At 46.3% G+C, this 27,863-nt stretch overlaps 2 protein-coding genes and 1 long non-coding RNA gene across 3 annotated transcripts in view; 2 read left to right on the top strand and 1 right to left on the bottom strand.

The window, feature by feature from the left end:
* Positions 1–220: 220 nt before the first annotated feature.
* DUSP11 (dual specificity phosphatase 11) lies at positions 221–15,288 on the top strand. Its single transcript, XM_036749332.1, has 9 exons — positions 221–424; positions 3,021–3,096; positions 5,215–5,346; positions 5,644–5,767; positions 8,953–9,013; positions 9,176–9,222; positions 9,466–9,541; positions 9,696–9,944; positions 11,569–15,288. The coding sequence occupies exons 1-9, from the start codon at positions 327–329 to the stop codon at positions 11,828–11,830; spliced, it is 1,125 nt and encodes a 374-aa protein (XP_036605227.1). The 5' UTR covers positions 221–326; the 3' UTR covers positions 11,831–15,288.
* Positions 14,220–24,639, bottom strand: LOC118841738. Its single transcript, XR_005009869.1, has 4 exons — positions 24,554–24,639; positions 23,883–24,013; positions 20,761–20,833; positions 14,220–14,281 (listed from the first exon to the last, which is right to left on the bottom strand). It is a non-coding gene; the product is annotated as an uncharacterized LOC118841738 (long non-coding RNA).
* Positions 24,640–24,960: 321 nt separating this feature from the next.
* LOC118844850 (STAM binding protein) overlaps positions 24,961–27,863 on the top strand; it is a 28,826-nt gene continuing 25,923 nt past the window's right edge. Inside the window, exon 1 of the mRNA XM_036752850.1 lies at positions 24,961–25,029. The gene's annotated coding sequence lies outside the window, so the exon portion shown is untranslated. The remainder of the gene's footprint in view (positions 25,030–27,863) is intronic.

Raw genomic sequence — 27,863 nt, 5'->3', positions numbered from 1 at the left:
GTCAAGGATCCTTTTGCTTTCTCCTGTACTGAGAGCTAGGACACGGTTCCTGCATAGGCAGACGGGTTCCACCAGAGAGCGCTGTTGGCCCCCTCCGGACTCCCGGCCCTTCGGAATGGCCCGTACGGCAGCGTGGTGATGTCATCCCGCTGGCGGCCGCGGCGACCACGCGGCGTCGGCCGCGCAGGCCGCGCAGGCGCGTGGTGGTGGGTACGCAGGCGCAGTGCGGCAGGGCCGAGGCCGGAGGCGCGGAAGGCTGGGTGGGCTCGGGTCCCGGAGCTGAGGTGGCGGCGCGGGGCGGGCTGCGGGCGGCGGCGCTGGTCTTCATGAGCCGCCGGCAACAGGCGCGGGGCGCCTGGGGGGGCCCCAGCGCCGCGGGAAGGAGCAGCGGCCGAGGAAAGGGCGTGAACCACCCTCCGGACAGGTAAGAACCCGAGTGGGGCCGCGTCTGAATCCTGGAGGGCTGCCTGGAGGAGGAGCCTCCGACCGCAGAGCGGGAGCGGGGGGTGAGGCGGGGGCATTGAATGCCGCTTCTTTCCGAGAGCTTGGATGGCCGAGTTCTGGGTCTGGAGTCGGGGACTAGCTTCCTTCCCTCCTTGGGCCTCAGCTTCCTCGCATGTCAAACGATGGAAGCCATCTGAGCGGCCTCCAGGCCCCATCCAGCGCCGAGCCTAGGGGCCGCCGAGTGCCCATCTCTCCAAGGCCGGCCGCCTAGAGGCCCTGATGGTCAGACCCTGCCTGGGTGACCCCGGCCTCGGGTTCTCCTGACAACCCCTGCTTCCCCCGGCTGTGACGTGTGGAAGTGCTTCGGGGGACCCCGGCCTCGGGCTCCCGACCCCTTCACCCCACGGCCCCGCCCCCAGCCAAGCTCCCCCTCCCCCACGATCTCTGTCCTCCGGCTTTCCTCGGTCCTTCTTCACGTCCTGTCATGTTGAGGTTGTGTCTCTGCCCCTCCTGGACGCCGGACGATAGAAGATCTGGGCTCAAACCCCAGCCCTGCCCCCCTCAGTAGCTCTGGGCAGGCCCCTGAGCCACGCCAGGCTCCCGCCTCATCTGGCCCGAGTGCCCAGCTTGGCCACCCAGTGAGCCCCTTTATTCAAGGCCAGGGGTGGTCGACTGGTATTCGGAGATGCCCTGGGTCTGGGTTCAAATTCCAGGTCCGAGCCGCTCACCAGATGGGTGTCGCCTATAGAAGGGTGCTCCTGAGAGCCACCTGGTTGTTTCCAAGATTGGTTGAGATCAAGGCTACCAGGCTCGGGCTGCAGAGAGCAGCTGCTGTGATTCCTCAGCCAGCGCCCTGCCCGTGCCTCACTGTGGCCTGGACTGGGGTTCAGGAAGACCCATCCTCAGTCCCTGGAAAGTTAAGAAAGTGGCTTGAGTGTAGGTCATTGGGAGGCCTGGAGCCCCGGTAGAACAGGACTTCTTGGGGTCTTGTTATGTTTCCCCGATGCCTGGCCCATACTAGGCACTTCATTGGTGCTGTGGCACAGGTAGCATGAGTCTCAAAACGTCTCTCCAAGGGGTTCCCTGTTACTCTTAATCTCAAGGTAATATAGAATCAGAGGGGATAACATTGTATCGGCCATATATGGAGTAGCAGCATAGTATTCAGGGCTGGAGAGAAATCTAGTCCATCCCCCTGTAGTTTTACAGACAGTAAAATTGAGGGGGCCAGGAAGTTAAAGTCACAGGAGTGGTTAGGACCAGAGCCAGTGCTCTTAAAACTTGACCGTACTGCCTGCCTTATAAGGATTTAGGAATATTTCACATCGAGTAGGCTCTGGGGAATGAGATTGTCTGCACGTTTTATAAGGATTATGTGGAAGCCCTCGAACTAGATATGTTCTCCTTGGCCCTGGAGAATGGAGCTCAAACCAGCAAGTGAGAGTTTGTGATGGTCCAGAAAGTCTCTGAGCCTTGGAAGCAGGCTGGTGCTGCTCCGTAGCTTCTCTCTCCTGCATATGCAGCCAGGCTTTGAGGGCCCCGTCCCCAGCCTTTCCCTCCTTCCCTGCCCATGACATAAGAAATGGGAAACCAAGCCAATAGTCTTAGGTGAGAACCTCCTCCCCCCACACCCCACCCTCAGCATGCCCCAGTGTGCCATATCCTGAAATTCCTTGCACCAAGCCCCAGGGACAACCCAAGATCTGGTCTTCTACCAAGCCTGAATGTTAAGCCTTGGGCCTTTTCACTATGATAATGGTGTATTGCTTTACTAGTGATTGTTCTCAAAGGTGGAGGATCACCTACTGGTTATGTTGGAGTGGCTCTTCTCATTCAGGCACAGGCTGAACCAAATGACCCCAGAGGTCTTGTAAGAAGAGATGACTTTGGGCCAGAGGAAGCCCAAAGAAGCATTCCTTTGGTGAAGGTTTGGACTAGAAGACCACAAAGGTCCTTTCCAAATTCCCAGCTAATTCTGTGAGGCACATGTGATTCCCATCTTTGAAAAACTGAAAAGTTTTCACAAGAAGATGTTAGAATGAATTCTGTTAAAGCACAGAAGAGAGAACCAAGAATAGAAGTTCAAGAGAAGGTTGGGTGGCTGGCTGCCTGTCTCAGATGTTGCTAATAGGATTCATACTTCAAGTAGGGCTTGGCCTGGGTTACTGAGAGATTTCTGCCAACTCTTAACTCTGGTCATGTTTAGATTAGTTGTGGTTGTGCACTGGGTGCGGCCATTCCTCTGTCATAGTTCCACCAGCTTTATATAGCTGGCAGAGGCACAGTCAGAGTTGGTGTATGTAGCTGTTGGCTCTGGTGAGCAATATTCAGTCTTATTTCCATCAGATTTTTTTTTTCTTTTCAACAACCCCTAAAGCACCCAACTAGCATATGTGATATTGATGAACCACAAAAATGGCAAGAAGCAGGTAAAAGGAGGAAGGAAAGCATTGGTCTTTATTTGAGAGTGTCCAAAGAGCAGGGCATGATAAGTGGGCAGTCTATAAAGTGGAAGCCTTCATTACAGATCTTTCAGGTTACTTAGAAAGCCTCACGTGCAAATATTTGTCTCCTAGGTGGAAAGACTATCTCCCAGTTGGACAGCGGATGCCTGGGACACGTTTCATTGCTTTTAAAGTTCCTTTAAAAAAGGTTAGTAAAAGCTAGTAGGATTTCTTTTCAGAAATAGACATACAGAACCTAGTGATAAAATTGTGTTTTGGTGTAGTAAAGCCATATTCTCATCATGGAATCTCTGAAAATTATGTTGTTTTTGCTTGAACTTATTAGGAGGATGGATGGGGAAGAAATGTGAGAAGGAAAGTATATGTGATGTAAAATATGAGGAAAAATAAGGTTTCTATGCAGATAATAAATTCGATTCAATGTTTATATTTCCATGGTATCCTCTAGGTCTCCCTGGTGGTATGTATTTAAGTGAGTAAGGGACACTTGATGCAAGTATCAATACAGCTGTGCCCCTGATGTTTCTACATCTCATCTCAGGTATTCTCTCCAAGTTAAGACTTTCTTTCATTCCCATATTCATGTGAATGATCTTACCATCCCAAAACTAAATGCTGCACATATTCTTGTATCCCTTGTGGAGAAGAATCCATTGAATGGAAGATTATTACTAACATTTCAGCAATGGCTACTTTCATCCACACACACAAGAAGTACAGTCTCTGCAGTAATTTATATGCGGTCTTGGTTACAAACAGAAAATTAATTTGAGAGTGGACCACATATACATAAGTTGGATGTTTTAGTCACTTATTTAAGGGTTTGGCATCAGTACTTGACATTTCTAAACTTGGGTGTCAAGAGGGAGCTTGGACCTATGATTTTGTCAGTTCAAGGAACTCCAAGTAAGCAAATGCTTCCCCAAATACAGAAAGAAAGGCTCCATTATGTACCTCAGTATTCATATCATTCCTTTCTTATGTTAGCAGAGGCCTGGAAACAAAGTGAATGTCTTTTAATTGGGGAATGGCTAGAAAAAAACTGGAATACAAATATAGGAAAATTAAGAAATTGTATCTTACAAAACAGTAAACATAAGGAATTTGGAGAAATATGAGAAGACTTGTGTGTATTGGAGCAGTTCAGGTTCTTGGAGGAGTCAGGCTATTGATCCTGTCATTCAGCTGAAACTGGTCTCTCCCAAGAGTTGCCAGATCTGGTAGCCTTATCTTCATCTTCATTCTCTTTGACCTCTCCACAGCCTGTGATCCAGTTGGAACACCTCCTGGATGCTTTTTCCTCTTACTTTCTGATAGATCCTTATCAGTCTCCTTTGCTGGTTCCTCTTTCATGTCATGTCCATAACTGTGGGTGTTCCTCAGGGCTCTGCTTGGGCCTTCTTTTCTCCCCTTACCATCTCCCATGGAGATGTCATCAGCTTCCATCCATGGCTTTAATTCTCATCTCTATTCAGATTATTTGTACCACCAACTTCCTAGTCATCCAGGCTCACAACTTCACTGTTATGCCATTCCTCACTTTGACCCCACATAGCCACCTCTGTTGCCAAAAGGCACAGGCCTTGCCTTGACCATAGTAGGGAATTAGTTCCCTATCGGGGGCATGGCAGACCTGAAGCACTGTCCTGGTCCTAATCAATAGCTTATGGATCTAAGGAGTAGAATCAAGGGAAATTCCATATGGCTGAGGCCTGTGCTTTAGACTTTAGCCCTTGCTCTTTTCAGTAAGGTAAGAAAATCCTGCCTGCCAAGGGGTCACTGCCAGGGTCCCTAGACACAGCCTTAATGGATTGGAAGTCTAGAGGAAAGCATTCCCTATCACTGAGGCCCAAGGATGAGACCCTCAGCCCTTGCAATCAAGTCTGGATTCACAGCATCTTGCGCAATCAGGATTGCTGCTGAGGTCCTAGTTCCATATAGGAGGAGTGACCTGGCCCTTGTTCTTTCTGGAGAGCAGGTGGGGTAGGAGTCGACTGTGTAGCAACAAGACTGTGGATCCCACCTTGTCTGAGGAGCTGTGGATGCCAGGAAACCTAATCTCAGCTTTGTTCTGTGGCTCGTGAACTCAAGAGACATAATCATGTCCCAGGCTTGGCTGGGACATCCAGCTGATGTGGTTGGATTCTCTCGGGAGAAGCCTCATCTAAAATGGGGACAGTAACCTTTCCCCCTCAACCTCATAAGGTGGTTGGTGAGAATCTGGGAGATACTGGGTGAAAATGCTTCAGCAATGTAAGGTGGTCATGCTGTTTTTGTCATTGTTTTTTATTGTTCTCTTTGACAGAGCTTTGAAGAAAAACTTGCCCCAGAAGAACGCTTTTCCCCTTTGGATCTTGTTAACAAAATACGAGAACAGAACGAAGAGCTTGGATTGATCATCGATTTAACCTACACTCAGCGCTATTATAAACCAGAGGTGAGACCTTTTCATTGGTGGGGTTGGGAAAGCAGGCTGGCTGGTCTTCTTGCCAAGCTCTGAAGGAAACAGTGCCTGTAGAGGCAGAGGTGGGAGAGCTAGACTCTGTGCTTGGCTTGTGTTGTGGGGGGCAAAGTGAGTGGCATTTGAGGCCAGTTAGGTGTGACGGACTTTGGGCAAATGGTCCTGAGAATTTCTGACTCACCTTTTGATTTTCCTTTCTGCTGTCGTCATTCATTTGTGGAAAGAGATGGAAAGATTAATGTGATTCCCTCCTGCCCCAACTTTGATTTGCAGGAGTTGCCAGAGGCTCTTCCTTACTTAAAGATTTTTACCGTTGGACACCAGGTGCCTGATGATGACACAATTTTAAAATTCAAATGTGCTGTGAACAAATTCTTGAAAGAAAACCAAGATAATGGTGAGTTTGACTTTTTCCTGGTTGTCTGATTTTCCCAAGTATGCGTTATCTGTTGAATAGGAAGATGCTTTAAATTAAATACTACCTGTGCCTGTTGTTATTAGAATTAGCATTAGAAGGATTGTGCTAAGTCACATGAAAATCAAAATGCAAAGTGGGGCTAATGGAGATGAACCCCAAGAAACTGTGTGATGAGATCTTAGGGTGAGGTAGGGAACCCTTTGACTGCACTGATCTCTTTTTAACTTAAGAATAGGAAACATAAAATAATTTCTTACATAAAAGTAGGCTTTTATGTAAAGGGAGGATTTAATAGAGAAACCAGACATAGGAGAGATAGAAAGAACCTCACAAATCAAAAAGAAAATAAAAGGAAAACAGATTTTTACAGAATAATGTCCCCATCATTTGGCCTTCTAAGGTAATACAAATAAAATCTTTAGCGCCTTGTTGTGTTTCCCCAACTATAGGTGTGAATGGGTATGCATTTAAATGTGCCTGCCCCACATGTGGGATGAAATTAAGCCAAGGGCTAGAGGTTTCTAGAGGCTAGAGGATCCAGTGCCTTGGATCCACCTTACTCGCTGAATATAAAGTATAGGGTGTCATGCAAATGATTGTTTTTCAGAGTAAAATACGACAAGGAAATATGAAACTTGATTCAGTAAACAAGCACATGCTCAAAACATACATGTGTAAACTTTGATTTCATTTTTTTGATCAGCTGGGTAAGTGGGGATGAGAGGGGAGCCAAGGGAGAGCAAAATGTCTTGAGGGCAAGGGGGAGCCATAGGGATCATAGACTCTCAGAGAAGGAAGGAACTGTAGAGCTTACTTACTTACCCATGAGCTTGGTAAGTAAAAAGAAAGGAATGGCTTGGCAGAGAAAGTCTTTTAAGGACAAGGAGAGCTCCAGAAAGGCTCAGTGGTTCCTGAATCCACTTAAACCTGTAGCTGGCTATCTCACTGCCCTTTGAAAGCTTTGGTCCCCTCTTTGCACCTCTTGGCCCATCCTTGCTCCATGTACTTTCAGGGGCTCTCTGCTCTAAATGGGATAACTCGAGTAACCCATTGGATAGGTAGCTTAGGATCTAGGTCTCAGCAGCCATGGCCATTACCACAGGTAACAAGACAGATCTGTAGTTTTGCTTGCATACTTTGTAAGCAATGTCTTTTGACCCAGCAGTGGTGCCTCTTGGGCATTTGTCTCAAAGATACATGAAGGTTTCTCCTCAGAGGCAAGTCCTAATGTATTTATTGGACATCTGTGACTAAAATAAGTGTTGATTACTTTGGGGAAATGTCAGTTCAAAGCCAGATATGCTATACAACCTCAATCAAAAGGAATATAGCTAGAATAAGGTCTCAAAGAAAGAGAAGAAAACTCAGAGAAAAGATATGGATGGCTCTGCACCTTTTCCAGGTCTCACTTCTGGAGGTTCAGCACACAGAAATGGCAGATCTGGCAAAAGGTCCAAAAAGGGACCAGCCTGCCTCTGCTCTCCATTGTTAGATTTGCTCCGTCCCTTCCTCTAAAAGGTAGAGGTCCTCAGAGACACTTGTAGGCCAGAGACCTCAGCTCTCAGGCCATTGCTTAGCTGAATTGACAGTCACCCCCTTCATCTTGTAATGCACCTCAAGAGAACAAGTTCCCACTACCTTTGGGGGTTAGGGTCAGAGTAGGCATGAGGAACTTCTCAAGCCCTATCCTTAGGAAATGAGCAAGGACAAGGAGGGGACTAGGAGAGGAGGATTTTTCTCTTACCTCTTTCTTCTTGTGCCATTGCATTTCTATGACAGCCTTTGTTTCCTGCTGCTTTCCAGCCCCTCCTGGTCGAGGCTGACCTGGAACTTCTTTTTCTTAGCCCAGTGGCCTTCACAACTAGGCTTATGCTCTATCAAGGAAGGCATTTTCCGGGTCTCTTTTGGCTGGGCCCTTCCTCCAAGCCCCCTCACTGCTCCTAAATGCCCCACATGCATCTTCATTCTGGCTTCAGTCTTTCTCCTGTGGATCAACTGTAAAACCATAGTGTCCTACACATTAAGAGATAGTCTTTGATGGGTCCTTGGCACTGCCAGCCTCCTCTAGGTGGGACTGTTGACAATAGCCCTAAAAGCCTTAGTAATGAGCCACTTTGCTTTTGAAAGCTTGATCTGGGAATTTAGCTGTCCCTTTAAACTCCCCCCATTGGTCCATTCTGAACCTATCCTCTGAAGACCTCTTCCTTGTACCTTATCTTACATGTGGCACCCAATTAAATAAGTTCCTTCTCCTCCATTCTGGAGGATGTACCTGCTGAGCTGCCTTCCTGTCATGCTCCCTGCTGCCCTGGCCCTTGGATCGTGGAGGCTCCTTCTGGTCCCTTCCCTTTTACTGGGTCCCATGTGTAGATGCAGTGTTTGCAAAGGCAAACAGGTTCACATTGTATCTGATTTATGGATGGCATAACTTAGTGCCGAGTGGCAGCATGGCATCGTGGAGAGGGAGCCGGTGGGGCTTAAAGCCAGGAAGTCCCACCTCTGACTCCTCTTGGAGGTGGCCTTACAAGTCCCTTCAGTTCGAGGCTCAAGACAACTAAGACTTAAGGTACACTGGTAAAAGAAGTTTTCTTATTTAGGAATTCCCTCTTCCAGGAAATCCCAAGCCCAGTCCCTCCTCCTTCCCCCATCAATAACCTAGTCACCTACTTTTCTTTAATGGTAAATTGGAATGAGACGTGTTCACTCTCCTGTGACATTTGATGCTAGTTTATGTTACAAACCTCCTTCATGTTCATTCTCTCATGAAGAGAGAATGTAACAGACTGATTCTCTGCCCCTTTAGCGAGGAATTCCTTTGCAAGCTCAGAGAGTGAACATTCTTCAGAAATGCACTTTATCAGCTCATTGAGCAAACATTTATGTGGAGCACCTACTATAATACTGTGTCCCAGACCCTGGCCTAGTGCAGACACAAAAATGCCTGAGGCTCTGCCCTCAAGTAGCTTGCATTCTACTAGGGAGATAAGACATGAACACAGGTGCATAAATACAACATGTATACAAAGTCCTCTGCTGAGGGAGAACGCACTAACAACTGGGAGAGACGGGGGAGGAGCCTTGGAGGAAGATAGATAACTGTGCTGTTTGTCATATTGCTAGTGTTGAAGCATCATTCCCTTAATTGTAAATTTCCCATTTTATAGACAAACTTATTGGAGTCCACTGTACACATGGTTTAAACAGAACAGGATATCTTGTTTGCCGGTGAGTTCGTAAGCCCAGGGGCAGGCTGGGTGGGCTGTATCATGAATGTAAGTCAGCTTTTTAATGCGAGCTTACAAACAACCCAGAATCAACTGTTTGTCGTTTAGCATTCCTTTCTTCCCATCATTAGATCTCTGACTTGAATTATGTTGCTCTGTTCAGGTATTTGATTGATGTTCAAGGCATGAAACCAAACGATGCAATAGAATGTAAGTATGGAAACTTGCATTTCTTTGTCCTTTTCATTGAATTTCTTGTGTAACATGTTCAGAAGCCCAGGCACGTGGAAGAGAGAGAGGATTTTGTCTAAAGTCTAGAAAGCAGGCCATTCTGGAGTTTAGGGGGAAAAGATGACAAAGAGAAATTGGAATTCTTTTAGAATTAGCTGTGTGAAAAAACCTTGGTTTATTCTCTGTTCACTTATGATTACTAGTATTCCTTCTACTCCTTAGTGTTCAATAGATGTCGAGGACATGCTATAGAAAGACAGAATTACATTGATGACCTCCGGCATGGACCAATCAGAAAGTGAGTCCTGTATCTCATTTTTGTGAAAGGCTTGAGAGGGTTTTTTTTTTTGGTTTTTTTTTTTAACGTCCTTAGAATTCTTAACAAAAACAAGAAAACTTACTTTACTAGTTTGGGCACCAGTAATATGAAATGTGAAATGTTTGTTTTTAAGGAATGATGGTACTTTAAGGTCAGACCATTTTGAAGAATCATCATTTATCAAAAGGAGAAACTTTTACAACAGCCACGAAACTGATTATCACGGGCCCAGACGGACCTTTCATTGGTCCCAAGACTTTCACTCCCAGCCCCAAGAAGGCTTCCACTACCAGCCCCATGAGTTCTACTCTCAACCCAGAGATTTTCGATCCCATCGAAGAGAATTCCACTCACAACCACGAGATTTCTACCAGTCATCCAGGTATACATTCCCTTTTTTTTTCTTAATGCCAAAGGGCCAGCCTCCACACATTTTGTATGAGCTTAGAACTCTCTTTGGATATAATGATTTAAACCTATCTCTTATTTTATCACGATTCACTCTTGGTAAAGAAACTATGTCACTACTTAAAACTGTGAAGTACTTATCTATTTTTGTTTACTAGTTAAAATTTTGTTTTATTGTGGCCTGAAAGTTTTTGTTCCTGAATCATAAACATTGAAGCAAATAATATCATTAAAGCCAACCTTTTGAAGAAAGAAATGTTAAGGAATAGTATAGTCTTTCCAGTATTGTGTCTCAGTACTGAACCCTACAGGACAGGAGAGCAGCAGGTGGCTCACTTAGAGTAAGAAGATGCATTTAGTCATCACCAAGTCATACAGTTAGTACAGGATAAGTGGGGAGGGGGGCGGCCAAGGAGAGCAGAGGAGGCCAGGAGAAAGAAAGAGAGCACCAGGGAAGGAGAGAGGTCTGGATCAATCTCTTTGAAGAGTGTTATCTTTTTTATTACATCAATAAATCCGATAAAGGTTAAAAGTGAAGTCATTTACATAAGAAGTATTTACATAGTATTTACATGAGAATAATATTTTGAATTTGTATAGCACCTCCTCTGGGGGTTAAGTGTTTTCCATGTAGTATATCATTTGTATTGTGCCCCAAATAAATTGTATGGCCCTTTCTAGAATAAAATGTTGAGGCAAATATTAAATGAACACACTTAGGATTTCTAATCTTAGGTCTAGCAGTTTTAAAATTCTATAGCAGTGGTTTGGCAAAATTGGTTTTTACTATTGCTCTTTAAATACATATTTGGTCCTTTTAAGGCCATGACAGTTTGTTCACAATTGTAGAGGACACTTGGGCCATTCATAATTTTCGATGCTCACTTTAAGCAGAATTCATTCATTCAGCAACCATTCACTGTGTGCCAAGCACTGGGCCCTGGACCCTTCTCTTTCAAATGAACTTCACAGTTTCTAAGGTTCCTATGCTGAATGCTTCTTTTCCCTCCGGCCTTTCATACTAGTATGCCACATGACTTCCCAAGGCCTTCAGTTGAGCCAGGAAAGCTGTCCAAAGGTGGTTGGCAACAGCTTCTTCTGATCGCACTTCCCACCACTGTCACTTATACATTTCTTCCTTCAGAACAGATTTTGAATCAGACTTCAGCTAGTTTTGGTAAAAAGAGACACATGAGTTGTTGAGGTTGCCTGAAGGTAACACTTCTCTCACCCACATTATTAATCTGTACTCTGGCAAAAGCTTTGCTCTGTGAAGATCTTGGAGCGGCACCTCTCATCTGATTGCCATTGTAAACAAATGAACTTTTGCTACAATTTCAGGGCGATTTTTCTAGTAGGTGAAGGGTTTAGAATAGTATGTCATCCCCATTTAAATTTAAGAGAAGAAAATGCCCAATCAAGACAGTCACTCCACTCCAACATTGAACAATTGGGCCCCAGCCCCCTGTTTGTCTGGGACTTGACTAGGCACTTGGAAGAAAGAATTTGTCTTAACTGATCTTAACAATTCATGAGTCTCACTGCATCAGCTTCTGTGACATCTCTATTAATAGTTTGTCCTTGCCTCTTCTTTCTAGGAAAAACCAACACAGACGGAATTACTTTTGCCAAAACGTGGGAAGCCATCCTCCTTTGCCTCCTCCAGGCCCACCTAGAGAGGACTATTCTCAGAGCAGATATACTTGGAATCTAAAGCCCAACTATAATCTCCCTCCTTGGAACAAAAGACAGAAACTTAACAGTTATAATGGACCATACTTTCCAGACCAATGGGGGACAGATAGACAGCCACAGATACATAGAAATCAAGTGGGAGAAAATAGTTGGCATGATGTTTAGTCAGGCCAAATCAAGGGAGGGTCGCCATCTCTTTTATTGCTTTCCCAAGCGAGCTTAGGGAGAAATTATATTTTTTACCACTTTGCTGATGGGGTTGAAGTGTGTTTGAAGGTGAATTTTTTAAAATCCCATGTTATACCTGAAATTTTTAAAACAAGATGGCGTTTTAGATTTTGGCCAATGAGCAAAGAGCCTCCACTGCAAATTACCAAAAATTAACATGCATATCTAGATTTGCCAGTTCAACTTTTTTGTTTTATTATTTTGTGACATTTTTAACTGGTCTTTATTACGTTTACTTACTGGCCTGTTGTCACTAACACCATTTTTCTTATTGTGTTCAGAATTCAGATTACAATCTGTCTAAGAGACAATCTCCTTACAGTTAGACCTGTGGGGGTGTTCTGGCAGGCCCTCCCAGAGTGGCTGCCCTGGGATGATGATGCCCAGGTGCCCGGGTTGGGGCCCAGGTCAGTAAGTCCAGGAGTGTGAGTTGGTCAGTTTACCCAGAGATAGTCCATTTCTCTTGACTGGGTTTGTGTTAACCACACCTGTTATTAAAAGAGCAAAATGAACCAAATCACCAGTTTATAGGAGAAAATAGACTTCCTAACATAACTGACACCTGCCATTGACATGGGACAGTGGCATGGTGCATTGCATAAAGTGCACTGGTTTTAATGTCAAAACCTGGGTTCAAATCCAGCTCAAGCACTTAATAGTTGCATGACCCTTGACAATCACCTAATTTTTCTGGGCCTCAGTTTCCTCATCTTTAAAATAGGGGGTTGGAATCAGTGACATCTATAGACCCTTCTAACTCTGAACCTGTGGTCCTAGTGGGTCATCCTGTACAAATAGCAGAATCATCAATCATAAGATTACTTGTCAGAAGAAAAAGAAATCCAAAAGGGAGACTGGATATTGCCGAGAGAATGTTCCTGTCACACTTAGTCCAGCCAGTGCCCATCTCCACTCCAGGAATACCCCACCAGGTGGCAGCTTCTTTTGGGCTCTCTCCTCTTTACATGCTTTGAATGAGTCATTTAAAAAGCTGGTCACAGCACTGCCAAGATTTGAGCTAGTCTCAAGTTCAATTCATTTTTTAAAGTGGTGGCTTCAGGATGAAATCCAAGGGTGGCTCTAACCTTCTCAGGAGTTCATTTTCTGTTTCTCTTCTAAAACAGGTTGCTTCTGGGGGGTCTCAGGCACAGCATTAACCTGATCCATCTGATGGGGACCCTGGCCTGTGTCCTCTCAGCTTCTCACAATAGTGTGTGACCTTAGGGCTCTCATAGCATGCTAGGTGAAGAGATAGAAAGGTCCTTGCAGGCCATTTGGGATTTTTATAGATGAGGAAACTGAGACCCAGGGAGCTGAAGAGACTTGCCCCAGGACACACAGGAAGTAATCATCAGAGGTGGTTTGTACAGCCAGGTCCTCTGACCCTGGAGCCAGTGCTTGTTTATGCCACTGTGCCAAGCTGCCTCCCACTCAGTTAACTTCTAGACCCTATTTGCTCCTGTGTAAAATGGGGCTAATGGTACTTGCCCCCTCCCTCTCAGGCCCAGATAAGCCATCTCCTGTCTCAAGTGCTTTGTAAACCATGAAACAGCAGATACACAGATGGTACGTCCTGGCCAGCCTCTGGTGGCTCCTGCGTCGTGCTGACCATAGAGCTCATACTCCTGTGGTGTTTTAAGCTTTACAAAGCACTTCCCCCACAACTACATGTTCAAGCATTATTCCCCCTTTATAGATGAGCAAACTGATAGTCATGAAAAATGACCTTGGACCTTCCTGCCATCGCTTCAACCAAGAAGGAGTTTGTGTCGGACTGACAGAATCTTGCCATTGCTGCCAAAAGAAAAACTAGTTATATCTTTATAAATTCTTTGCTTCGTACCCAGTTTCCTTTTTTCCTGGCCTACATCTGGAAGAGCTCAGGTCTTTCAGCGATCACCTCTGATAATGTGGATGGATGTGAGGATGAGTTCAGTCTTACACTTGTGTTCAAGAAATCACCTGCACAAGGCCAGGAGAAAAGGCAGAGCCACTATGTTTTCACATGTGGAGTCAGCTCTTCACAAGCCAGCATCTAACAGACCTCGGCTCCAGTGCATATAAGTCACCCACAGAGCTAGCCAAGCAGCACCGAAGAACCTAGCATGGTCACAGGTGGCTTGCTGTGAACCTTTTGTAGTGATGGCTACAGAAGTGGCCTTACCAGGGAGTCCTGCTAGCCATGACCCTCCAGCTGTACCCAGAGAACTTAGTTGGGATTTACCAAGGTCGGGACTGGAAGCAAATGAGAGCAACAGGAAAAAAGCTGAAATTCTCATCCAGGTTCTTAAAGGAGCTCACCAATGGCAGCCTCCAAGAAGAAGAGAAATTACTGCTGTCAAAAATGTGATCTGGATACATCGAAGTGAAGGGACTGGAAGGAGAAACCTTGAAGGGACAAAGTGAATGTTTAGAAAACGGAAATTAATTGGTGCTTTCATTTGAATTCTTAAAGACCCCTGTAGAAGCCTCGAAATTAAAGAATCACATTGCCGAGCTTAACAAGTTGGTCTTTTGGGTCTTCCCTCCCCTACACCTACCTCCTCTCTCTTCCTCTCCCTCTCCCTCCCCCCTTCATCCCCTTCTCTTCTCTCTCTCTCTCCCTCTCTCCCCCTTCCTCTCTCCCTCCCTTCCTCTCTCCCTCTCCCCCTCTTCCTTCCCTTCTCTTTTTTTCCCCTCTTTCATTGGTTTTCCTAAAGCTGAGCTGAAAAATAGCTAATCACCTGTAGGATTAGGATTGCTTTATGTATGGTCCTGGGTGAGCAGAAATAATCCACACATTTTTGTAATGCTCTAGGGTTTACAAAGTAGCTCACAACTCTGAAGTCATTATTAACCCCATTTTCTGAATGAAGAAAAGAAGTTAAGTGATTTTCCCAGGGTCCTAGCATTAGTTCTGAATTAAATCTAGATCTCCTGGCTCCCAAGTCCAGGACACTCTCCACTACATCTCACTGTCTTTAGGAAGGGATATTGGGGTCTAGGTCACTCAAGTCTTCTACAGGGATCTGGGTTGCCCCAAATCCAGACTACCTTGAAAAGGAAATGGCCATCAGATCCTGGGCCATTTCCTAAATTGCATCATGTGTTTGAGACTTGGGAAGGACTTAGGTAAACCTAGATCCTGGGACGTCAGCTGAGGAATTCCAGGCCTCCATTGAAGAGCTCAACAGTGTTATGACTGTCCTTTAGCCAACGAGTTTACCTCCAACTTTGACTACAGTGGTGCTTGCCAACTTTTTCAAGGAGTGCTTCTTTTTAATGTAAAGGAGAAAACCCTTCACTATAGTAATTGTATTATTAGTATCCTTTCAGAAAATATCATGACCTAAAGGTGCTATGAATTCACTGAGATTTTTAAATAAAGTACCATTTTATTAATCACAACAGCCTCTACACACATTTGAAAAACAGTGATTCGACAAGCATTTATTAAGTGCCTACTATGTGCCACTATGCCTATACTGGGAATACAAAGAAAGGTAAAAACAGCCCCTGCCCTCCAGGAGCTCATGGTCTAATGGGAGAGAAAGCATATAAACAAATTACATTTGTACAATGTGATTGAGAGAAAGACCAACAGAGGGAAAAGCAATAAGCATTCCTAAGGGAGATCCAGAAAGGCTTTTTGTGGAAGGTAGGATTTGAGCTGGGAAGCCAGGAGGCAAAGCGGACAGCCTGAAGATGCGTGGAGTCAGGAAATGGTGTGAAGAGGGGGGTAAGGTGTAAGTAGAGTGGAAATGTGGGAGGAGGCCAGGTTAAGAAGGGCTTTAAAAACAGCAGGATTTTATGTTCGATCTTGAAAATGATAGCCTCTGGAGCTTGTTGAATGGGGGCGGAGGAAGGAGGGCATAGGGGGCTCAGCCAGGCCTAGGTTGAGGAAGATCACTGACATCTGAGTGGAGGATAGACTGAAATGGAGAGACTTGAGGCAAGGATCCTCACCTTCAGGCTATTGCACCTGTCCAGGAATAAGGTGATTAGGACTTGCATCCAGGTGGGGGCAGTGCCAAGAAGAAGGGATCTATATAAGAGGTTATGCAGTTACAATATGGTGGCAGATTGGAGATGGGGGAGGGGAGTCAGGAATGACCCCCAAATTTAGAGCCTGCCTCCCTGGGAGGATGGTGGGTGGTATCCCCCACAGTAATCAGGAAGCTAAAAGAAGAGAAGGATTGGGAGGAAAGCTGATTCCGTTTTGGACGTGTTTAAGATGTTACAGGATTTCCCGCATGAGATGTCCAACGGACATTTGGAGACATGAGTATAGTTAGGAGAAGTTTAGGGCTGGACAAGCAGATTTGAGAATCATCACCACCAAGAAGATAGTTCTGTGAGAGCTGATGAGTTCACCAAGCTAAACAGTGTAGAGCCCATAGGTGGTGCCTTAGCCCTGCCCTTATTCCTCAGTTTCTTCTTAAATTTCAGCCCCGATGAAGATTTCAGGGCAAAAACTATAGAGTATGGAGTCAAAAACCTATCCCAGCTATCCCTCCTCTCTATCTTCTTGTACTTTTTGTTAAAATGATGCCATTGGACTAAATTCTGTCTGAGCACCATTGGAGGGAGTGTGGTATGATGGGAAGAATTCTGCCCCAGGAGTCCAAAGACCTGTGTTCATAATCCTGCTTCTGTAACCACCTCTGTAATCTTAAGCAAGTTACTCCATTTCTCCAAGTTTGCTCATCTCTCTAATGAGGAGTTTGGAGTATGTTGCCCCTGAGATCACTCAGGTTCTCTATGCTCCTCTGATCTTCCTTACATCTCCCCTCCAGCCAGCCAGCTAGCCAGCCAGCCATCAGAAATGAAATTGGAAACAAGTCTGCTCCTCTGGATTAGATAGGGTACTTGTTCTTGGACCAAACATTTATTAAGGTTTTAATGTGTGTCCAGCAACTGGGAGTACAAAGAAAAGTGATTCAAAGTCCTGCCCTCAAGGAGCTCCCATTTGAATGAAGGGGAAAGACAACAGTGTAGGTAATTAGATATAAATTGAGGAGATGGAAGGTAAAGGAGGGGTGGCTGTCCACTGGGACAACATCTTGTAACCAAGTTTTTCTTTCCCCTCCTTGGTGTGCTGCTATTCTGTTTGCTTTAAACTCAATAATAAATGGCTTTAAAAAATTTTTTTTAAGTATCAGACTCCCAAGCTTGGAGCCATTTGGTGAAGATGCTGACCAATTGGATTTTGGTTTTTCCCTTGAAATCAGTTCAAAGGGACCATCAAGTTCAAATCCCACTATTTACAGATGAGGTAAGGAGGCCTAAAGCTGTGAAATGGCTTGGTCAAGGTCTCACAAGGAGTTAGTGGTAGAGTCAGAATAAGAACCCAAATCTCCTGATTCTGGGATAGGAGGGAACAAGGATTGATTAAGTGCCTACTATGTGCCAGGACCATGCAAAGTGCTTTACAAATACCTCATTTTATCCTCCTAAAACCCTCAGAGGGAAGTACTATTATTATCCTTATTTTACATTTGAGGAAACTAAGGTAGACAGAGGTTATGTGACTTGTCCAGGATCACATAGCTAGTCGGTATGTGAGGCCAGATTTGAACTGGGCTCTTCCAAGTCCAGGCCTAGCACTTTGTGCTCTGTGTCATCCTACTAGGTCACAAACTCATTTCCTACTTTATATTTCTCCATGTTTTCTCATGTCTCATGCTAGATGACATATTCTGTAATGAGAAATGCTGGCCTTGGAGTCAGAAGATCTTGGGTCAAATCCTGCTCTGCCATTTACTGCCAATGTGACCGTGGGGAAGTCACGTTGTTGTGGGAAAAGGACTTTGCAAAAACAAAATTTGTACACAAAGGTGAGTTGTTATCAACTGATAGAAGCTCTGTAGTCCTTCCAAGGACTTCCACTTTGAAAAAACCTGGTCTTTATCTGACCCAGGAAACAGGCACAGCTCTTCTTGTCTCTTGTTCACTTCCTTAAGTAGCCAGATAGGTGGGGGATTGAGTTAAATTACGGGTGATAATTCTTTTGGGGGGAAAAAGATGGTTCCCTTTGCAAATGAGTTAACACTAGGATCCCTTAAGTACAAGGCTCTCCAGTACACTTGAAATATCACTCGGTATACCTTAGTCCTGGGGTGGGGAACCTGTGGCCCTCTAGGTCCTCGAGTGCGGCTGACCTAGAGGACCACAGGTTCCCCACCTCCACACTTCATAAAGCAAGGCTCCCTTGTCAGCCTCTTCTGAAGGTGTATTAATATTTAGTCCAGTAGGTGGAGCCAGTTACAACAGCTTTGAAATGTGAAATGTGGCTATTTCCATTGACTTACTGATCACCCTTACATGCTAACCATTTCTGTGACCTCCTCACTTTGGGCTTTCCTTCTAAAGGTCACAACTCCACAAACCCTTGAGATCTTATCTGATCGCTGTTCACACCTTTGAAATCTTCCTTTTCCTTGCTCTTTTAATAGGTCACCCCAACAGCAAGCCTCCTGAGGGCAAGGATTCCATTTTTGGCTTTATTTTTGTATCCTCAGGTCCAGCACAATGCTCTCCTAAGTGGAAATCCATTCTGGAAATCCATTGAGCTTTACGCTAAGAAAGTAACTAAATTGCCACAGCCTTCAACCCAGAGATCCCCCAGCTGTGCCTTTGTCCCAAAGAGTCCAATGGCAAAAAGGCCCCATTTACACCAAAATATTTATACTAGCCTTTTTTGTGGTAGTAAAGAACTGGAAACAAAGTTGATATCAATCTATAAGGTAACATGAAACAAATTTTGTTACATGAATACATGTGGAATATTACCATAAGAAACAATGAATCTGAAGGCTTCAAAACGCCTGTTATCACCATTACATGTGGGAAGACTTCAGGTCACTGTTGCAAAGTGTAGAACCAGGTGGAAAACTAGAAAACTGAATGTCATGTTGTTACAATGACTGAGCCAAAACACGAGAATGCACTTTCTTAATTATAATAGCCAGCACGTATATGAGTTTGGTGCTATTATTATCCCCAGCTCTTACAGATGAGGAAACTGAGGCAGGTGGGCAAAGGGACTTGCCCAGAGTTAAATAATCAGTGTCTGGAGGCTAGATTTGAACTCAGGTCTTTCTGGCTCTAGACCTAGCTGCTACCTTTTTACAACTGAGAGCTATGGACAATGAATACTGTTTCTACTGTCAGACTTGAGTGATATGTTGGTTAACATGGCCAAACTTTTTTTCCCCTTGTTAATTCTCTGTTATAAGGGGTAATTCTCCACATGGGAGAGAAAAGATGTCTTTAGTGGGAAAAGAAGATGTAAAAAATAAAATTTAATTTCAAAATATAATGTTTATCAAATTGAACAAACATTCAATGCTGCCCATACGAAGATACTTCCAAGAACTTCCATTCTGTTATGTATGTGGCTGCACCAGCCGCACAGATAAATATTCTATGAGAGAGAATGTGATACAGGCAAAGGAGAACTCCAGACTGCAAAAGGAAAAGAGAGCCTGGCCAAGACTCCACTCACCTTCCACAAGAAGCCTTTTCTGATTCCTTTTAACCCCAAACTGGTGGTGCCCACCCTCCCTCCCAAGAGAGCTTGTATTCCTTTTGTATATAGGCTGTCTCCCCAATAGAATGTAAGTTCCTTGAGGCAGGGAATGTTTCACTTCTGTCTTTGTAACTTCAGCATTTAGGACAGAGCTTTCTGACACACACTAGCACAGAGCAGTCACTTGATAAAAGCTTCTTGATGGATTGATTTTTGTACACTTTTATTTGACAGGGCTCCATGGAGGGGCAGCAAGGTGGCACAGTGGATAGAGTGCCTGGCCTGGAGACAGGGAGAATCATCTCCCTGAGTTCAAATCTGGTCTCTGACACTTACCAGTTGTGTGACCCTGGGCAAGTCACTTAACCTTGTTTGCCTCAGTTCCTCATCTTTAAGATAAGCTGGAGAAGGAAATGGCAAACGACTCCAGGATCTTTGCCAAGAAAACCCCCAGAGTAGGACATGACTGAAATGACTGAATAGCAACTGAATGACAACCAAGGGGCAGGGGGGAGGGGGAACCAGGGCTGGACTTTGAAAGAAAATAAGGGTTTCTACTGGCAGAGATGAACCAGTGCAATCCAGGCATGGCAGGCAAGCTATGCAAGCAATGGCATTTTGAATGCAAGGTTATCTATAGCTAGTGGACCAAATTGGCTGGAACATAACACACATGGTAGGGAGTCATGTAAAATGAAACTGGGAAAGTACCCTGGAGAGGAACTTTAACCACCCTGAGGAGTTTGTAGCTTATCCTAGGGACACTAGGGAACCACTGAAGATTCTAGACCAGGGGAGTGACATGGTCAGACCTATCCCTTAGAAGACTATTTTGGCAACTGGGTGGAGAATGTGTTAGAGAAAAGAGAGACTGAAAGCAGAGACTGGAGTAAATTACATAGGCCAGGTAGGAGGTAACGAAGGCCTGGAGGAAGGTGATAGCCTTAAGAGAGAAAAGAAGGGAACAGGTGTGAGAAATACTGCAGAGGAAGAATGGACTGACTGAATATGGGGGAGCAGGGATAGGCCAACAATGGCCCCAAGGTTATGAACCAGAGTGACTCATTTAATCCTCCCAACAACCCTGGGAGACAGGTGGTATTGGGGGTTTTTAATTCTATTTTACAGATGGAGAAACTAAGGCTGAGAGAGGGACTGGGTCCAGGATCCTGAGGCAGCATTTGAACTCAGGTCTTCTTGACTCCAGACCAGCATTCCATCCACTAGCCTAACAACACTTAAAAAAGGGGGAAAAATAACTCCCTAGAGAGTACCTAAGTGGTCATCCAACCTTTCACAGCCTCCCAGGAACATGAAGTTGGAAGATATCTCAGAGGCCTTCTAATCCAATCTGTACCTGAAGAATTTCCTCTGCGCCAAAGCCCCAAAATAGTTCACCGGCCTCTGATGCAGCCATGAAGTGAGAGCACCTGGAAAGAAAAGAAGATGGCAGAGTCTTCACGAATGTCAGCCAAGGAGCTGGGAGATGGATGACCAGTCAAGAAGACTGACTGAGGAGTAGACAGAGAGCTGGTATGAGAACCAGGAAGGAAGAGCGTCCCAGAATTCTGGGCAGGAGAAAGGATCCAAGGAAGAGGGGGAAGGAGTCAACAGTATGTAATGCTGCAAGTCAGGTGGAGCCTTGAGGATGAGGACTGAGAAGGAGTCATTGCTGACTTCTTCCTTCTCTGAAGCCTTCTGAGGGGACGAAGAAATGGCAGAGAACCAGACATAATGAATCCTCTGAACTTCACTGCCCTGATACTACTCTCCCAGGCCACCAAGTTGGAGCAGAGCTCCAGGGTCCACATGAAATAGGAAGACACAACCCTGGTCCAATTAGAACCTGAGGGGAAAGTGTATGACTCAGTATAAATCTACTACTATTAAAAAAAAAAGTTTCCATCTGTCAGTCAGTTAATAAGCATTTAGTAAGGGCAGCTAGGTGTCCCATTGGGTAAGAGTGCCAGGCCTGGAGTCAGGAAGACTCATCTTGGTGAGTTCATATCTGACCTCAGATACTTTCCAGCTGTGTGACTCTGGGCTGAGCATGGAGAAACAAATGGAAGAATCCTTCCTCTCAATGAGCTTATATTCAGGTCTAATGTAGGACTGGGGTATCCATCCAGATTTATATTTCATGTCCATTTCAATCTTCATTTTGTTTCTTGCATTTCCTGCCATCCCCCAATAAATTTTTCCTCATGTTGACATGGAAGAGTACAAACTGTCAGATCCTGTGGTGACGAGGAGTAATTGTACTTAGCCAACTGTTTGGGGAGGCCCAGAGGACACAGTCTGAATGTACGTTCAGAGAGGCCAGGAGAGGTGGCTGCCCATTGCCTAGAGCTCGGCCGTTCCTTGCAAGGTCTGGGAGAAAAGCCAGACCCCAAGAGGGTGTGTCACAGCAGCAGGAGCCCAGACAAGCTACCTGGGCCAAAGCCTCCTTATTGCTCCATCAGCTAGAGAAGCTTTGCGTCTGTCATCTAACCACCAGCCTGGTTACATGCGAAGAGGTTCATCACCAGGGCAGGCAAGGAGTATAGGCTGTTTGGGCCACAGAAATGCTGGAAGAACACCTTACTCAGTCCTAGGGAGCTCAGTGATGCACTGCCAAGCACGCTACATTTGGAGACACATGATCTGGGTTCAAATCCAGGCTCGGTGCTTCCCTACCTATGTTACCTCACAATTCACTTGATGATAATAATAACTAACATTCGTTTCACCCTCACTATGTGCCAGCTGCTGTGCTAAGCACTTCACAATCACTATGTCATCGGATCCTCACTGAACTCTGGGAGGTAGGTGCGATTATTATCACCATTTTACAGATTGAGGAAACTGAAGCAAACAGGTTAAGTGACTTGCCCAGGATCACACTGCTGATAAGTGTCTGAGGGTGCATGTGAGTTCAGGTCTTCCCCATCCAAGTCCAGCCCTCTGTCCACTGCCACCTTAACTGCTCCTTAACCCCGCTTAGGTAGCCATCTGCTCCACTATAAAATTAGGGCACTGGGCTAGCTTCTCGATGACGTTCCTTCTGACCTGAAACCATGGGTCCTTAAAGTGTGTTCTTTTCCATGTAAGCTTTGGATTCATGCCATTTCATTCATTCATTGTTCGACAAGTATTTATTAAGGCCTTTCTCCAAGACAATCACCATTCCTCCTTTCAGAGTATACTAGGGCGGGGTAACCTGGGTCTCCCCAGGTTCCCCTTTCTCAGGGCTTCCAAGTCCCCAGCTCGGCATCTGCCTTCCCCACTTTTGGGTCACCAGTAAATCTCACTTCAAAAGCATGTGTTGGAAAGGGTGTGTTTACAAAGTGCTTTTGCCCATGGTCATAAAGGACTCAGCAGTCTCTCAATAAGTAATGAGGAAAATGTTAATGGATTGCTCTTTGTGGTATAGTTGGTAAATCAAGTTTTATTTTTACCTTTTTAGTTTTAATTACAGCTCATATTTCAATGGCACTTTCAAAATGACTATTCAGACAGGAGGAAATGAAGGAGTAAAATAGTATTAGCACCGTTTTACAGATGAGAAAATTGAGGCTCAGAGGGTTTGAACTCTCTGGCCCCACACTCACAAAGCTGGAAAAGAACAGGGTCAGGTGTCCTGGTGGGGGTGGAGGAGGGAGTCTTTGGAAGTCCACAGGGGATAAGCATTTATTAAGTGCCTACTAGGTGCCAGGCACCGTGCTAGACCCTGGGGATACAAAGAAAGGCAAAAGACTCTGCCCTCAGGAAGCTCACAGTCTAATGGGGGAAACAACATAAAAATAACTATGAACAAACCGCTACGATAAAGTGGAAATGATCTCAAGGAAACTTCTTGCAGAAAAAGTTAAGCTGAGGCCTGGAGGAAGCCTGGGAAGGTGGGAAGCAGAGATGAGGAGGGACAGAGTTCCAGCCATGGGGAGAGCCAAAGAAAATGCCCAGCCAGAGTGGGAGACGGACTGACTTAGGTAAAGAGCAGCAAGGAGGTCGGGGTCCCAGGATGGCCCCAAGTGAGTTATGAGGCGTAAGGGGGATGACGGCTGAAAACTGAAGAAGGGACTGGGTGATAGTGGGCCTTAAAAGATCTTCTATTTTATCCTGGAGGCAATAAAGGGCTATTGGAGTTAACAGATGGAGGGGCGGGGAGGAATGGTTACACTCTCCCTTTAGAAAAATCACTGTAGTGGGCGAAGGGAGGATGGACGGGAGCAGGCAGCCCCCAGCAAACTGCAGCAACAGTCCAGGTGGGAGGGGTTGAGGGCGGGCACCATCACAGGGCAGTAGGGGGCCCGGGCCAGACTCGTCGCAAATGTGGCCAGGCCTACCCCAATGCTTGTATATGGGAAGGGGGGGTGAGGAGTCGCCTAGGTTTGGGAGCCTGAGGGACAGAGGAGGGTGGTGCCCTAGGCAGTAATAGGGGAGGACAGGGAGGGTTTAGGGGGAAGAGAATGACTGTTTGGGACTCGTAAAGAGACTTACTGTTGCAGGTGTCCGATGGTGGGAGATTCCAGGGGGCGGCTCACAGAGAGGTCAGCAGACATAAGAATGGTCAACAGCAGAGGAGGGGGGAGGCGGAAATGGCCAGGAACTGACACTGGAGACTTGAAGTCCTGGTAGATTTGGGGGATCAGAGTTGAAGGTGCCGACGGGGTGGGGCAGACGATCCGCTCCATCACACAGCCCCTCCATCAGTTCTAAAGAGGCCCCCATCCCCTTCCTCTGGACCTAAGCCCCCAACCCACCCCCAGGCAGAGCCCCCCGCCTCCCCCAGGGCCCGAGCCCCCGGGGACAGAGGCACCCCCCCACCCTCCCCTCCCCCAGGACCCGCTCCAGGCTCCCCGGTAGAGGAAGCCTCCCCAGCCTCTCCGGGGTAGAAGGCTCGCTCGTGTGCTCTTTTGCACGCGGGCTCCCCATCAGACTGGGGGCTCCCTGAGGGCAGGGACTGTTTTACTGCCATTCTTTGTTTCCTCGGCATTTAGCTCGGTGCCTAGCACACGGGAGGTGCTTCATAAATGACTTAACGCATGCAAAGCACTTTGCAAACTTTAAAGCTCTATGTAAACATGCGCTACTACTTAATTATATTACAGGCGGTTCTTCAGGGGAGCAGTGAAGCTCCTCTGGCCCATTTAAGAAATTGCTCCCCTTACTTCTCGGTTGAGCTCCGCCTCTGGAGTTCCAAGGATCTGAGTTCAAACTTGACCTACACTTCCTAGCTGTGTGACCCTGGTCCAGTCACTTCACCCTGTTGGCCTGACTTTCCTCATCTGTAAAACAAGCTGGAGAAGGAAAAGACATGGCACTCCAGTATCTCCGCCAAGAAAACTCCAAATGAGGTCACGGAGAGTTGGGTACAACGGAAACGACTCACGAACAACACTTCTCTGCTGACCTTCCTTTACCAAGATGGCCTCCTCTCCGCGACTCCCCATTGGCCCGGCTGCGCAGCGGAGGCGGGCCCAGGATTCTCTACTCTCTCGGCGGCGGGGTGTAGTAGAGGCTCCCCATCCCGAGGCCGACGTCGGATGTGACGTCACTCAAGCGTCTCCGCCAGCGTCGGGGGCGGGGCACGGAGGGAACCAGATCGAGGCTGGGGGAGGCCCAGACCGCGGAAGCCGAGAGGCGGGTGAGTGGGAGCTACTGGGAGGGGGAGGGGGAGGGGAAGAGGAAGGGAGTGGGGGTGGGGGTGACACGACACCTGCCAGGCTCCGTTGGGCTCGTCTCTGGTCTTTCCTGTTTCTGCTTGTCCCTGGCCCTCCTGCTGCTTGTCTCTCTGTCTCCGTCTCATCTCTGTCTCTTGTCTCTCTCTGAGTCTCTGTCTCTCCTTGTCTCTCATCTCTCTGCCTCTCCCTGTCTCTTCCCTGACTGTCTCTCAGCTATCTGTCTCAGTGTCTTGTCTCTCCGTCTCTCTCGTGTCTCTCTCTGTCTTTCCTTGTCTCTCATCTTTCTGTCTCTTTCCCTCTCCTCGAGTCTCTCTGCCTCTTGTCCCTCGTATCTCTCTCTCTGTCTCTCCTCCGTCTCTTGGGTCTTGTGCCTCTCTCTCGTCTCTGTCCCTCTCCCCCTGCCTCTTGTCTTTCTGTGTCTCTTGTCTCTCTCCCTGTCTCTGCCTCCCTTCCCCATCCCATCCTTGTCAGGCTCCGCCCCCCCCACCTCCCTTTCCTTGGGCCTCTCTGTCCCCTCCCCCACCCCCCAGCTTCCCACCCCCTGTAAAGTGAGAGGCCCGGGCCGGTCCGAGGTCCCTTACAGTCACTTTGAGGCTTGGGTCTGAAGGGCCTTGAAGCACCTACTGTGTGTGCACACCTACTGTGTGCAGAGCACGAGCTCAGAGCACCCAGGAGGAGGCCCAGGCTTCGGTGCTGGAGGTGTTGGAGGGTGGGCATCTTCAGACGTGCCCACCTCCATCTCATAGCCCTTTCTTCTGCTTTCCGTCGACAAGGCACCTTTCAGCATCCCCTGAAGAAGACTGGCATACAAAGGTTGGGCCTGGGGTCTTGGGAAGGTCTGTGCATTTTCCCCAATGCCCCAGCTCCTGGTCCTCAGTAGTATCCAACTAGCTGGGTCACTCTCGCTGCGGATGACCTGCAAGGCCCTTTCCTGGACCCCCTTTTCTTCTCCTTCTACATTATTCTGGTTGGTGATTTTGTCAACTCTCATAGATTCGATGAGGATTTCTTTTTTTTCTTTTTTTTTTTAATTTTAATTTATTTAACATATTTAGTTTTCAGCATTGATTTTCACAAGAGTTTGAATTACAAATTTTCTCCCCATTTCTACCCTCCCCCCCACTCCAAGATGGTGTGTATTCTGGTCGCCCTGTTCCCCAGTCAGCCCTCCCTTCTGTCACCCCACTCGCCTCCCATCCCCTTTTCCCTTCCTTTCTTGTAGGGCAAGATAAATTTCTACGCCCCATTGCCTGTGTGTCTTATTTTCTAGTTGCATGCAAAAACTTTTTTTTTTGTTTTTGAACATCTGTTTTTAAAACTTTGAGTTCCAAATTCTCTCCCCTCTTCCCTCCCCACCCATCCTCCCCAGGAAGTCAAACAATTCAACATAGGCCACATGCGTATCATTGTGTATAACCCTTCCACAATACTCATGTTGTGAAAGACTAACTCTATTTTGCTCCTTCCTAACCTATCCCCCTTTATTGAATTTTCTCCCTTGGCCCTGTCCCCTTTCCAAAGTGTTTGTTTTTGATTACCTCCACCCCCATCTGCCCTCCCTTCTATCATCCCCTGTGGCTGGAACTTTCTCCCTCCTCATCTCCATCTCCTGACCTGGCTTCCTTCAGGTCTAGGAAGCCTTTTCTGAGTCCTCTTAATTCTCTTGCCATCCTCTGTGGATTATTTCCCATTTCTCCTACATATCTCACCTGTACATAGTTGCTTCATTTTGTCTCCCATAGTAGACTGTGAGCTCCTTGAGGACAAGGACTGTGTTTGCATCCCCAGCACTTAGCACAGTGCCTGGCACATAGTAAGTACTTAATAAATAGTTGTTGGCTGATGGACTAATTCAACCAACAACAGTTTGTCACAGTCTGGACAATAGGCATTTTCACCTATTTAGTTTTTCTCATCTATACCTTTGGGTTGGTCTCTTGAGTGGCCTTTGAAAACACCCTGTAGTAATCCTTTGGGGCTCGATGCAGTCACACAGTGTCATCTCCGAGAGCACCTGGAGGACCCCACCATCTCCAGGGGATCCTCCTTCCATCCAAATCCTGTGCTGAACATGGTCCAGAACAGGGGTGAGTGTATTGGGTCAGCACCCAACTCTCTCCCTTTGTAAAGCTTTCCTTGTTGTCAGTCACCAGAGGAGCAAAGAACAAAGACATCTCTTTGAAAGCTTTTCCAAGTTTAATCTTCACATAGGCCAAAAAGGTGTCAGAAGAAGCCTTGAAGGCCACCCGTTCTACCTCCTCTTTTGTAATCGATAGATAAACCATAGTTTCTTGTATTTCCTATGCTGCTCAGTTAATTCTGTGGCATGTAGGAAATGGTCTCCAAACCATCCCTCTCGCCTTTTTATCAAGAGTACCCTCCATGTGTATGCATGAATCATTCTCACCAAGATCTTTTTAAAACAAGTTATCAGTGCCTTTTGTTTTTACATCACAGTCATCTCTGGAAAGTCTTCCTTCTCTCCTCCCCCAGCATTAAATAAACCCTCTCTTGTTTACCAAAGCCAAACCAACTGATGTGGTAACCACATCTAACTGTGGATGGAACCTTCTCCACCCATCATCCCCTGCTCAGCCCCCTACCTCTCTGCCAAGAGGGGGGAGATCTTTCATAAAGGTTGTCTAGAAATGACAAAGTGGGCTCATGTGAGCCAGTGGTTGCTGCTGTCCTTTTTTAGGGAGTAACACTATCTGTGATTTTCTTGGTGTTTGGTTCCCGACTTCCTTTCACATAGCTGGCTTGTGAACTCATCCTTCATTACTTTCAAAATGATGTG

Source organism: Trichosurus vulpecula, chromosome 3 (assembly GCF_011100635.1).
Source record: "Trichosurus vulpecula isolate mTriVul1 chromosome 3, mTriVul1.pri, whole genome shotgun sequence".
Taxonomy (NCBI): domain Eukaryota; kingdom Metazoa; phylum Chordata; class Mammalia; order Diprotodontia; family Phalangeridae; genus Trichosurus; species Trichosurus vulpecula.
Note: the sequence above shows the minus strand (reverse complement) of the source record. Positions and strands in the feature narration are given on the sequence as shown.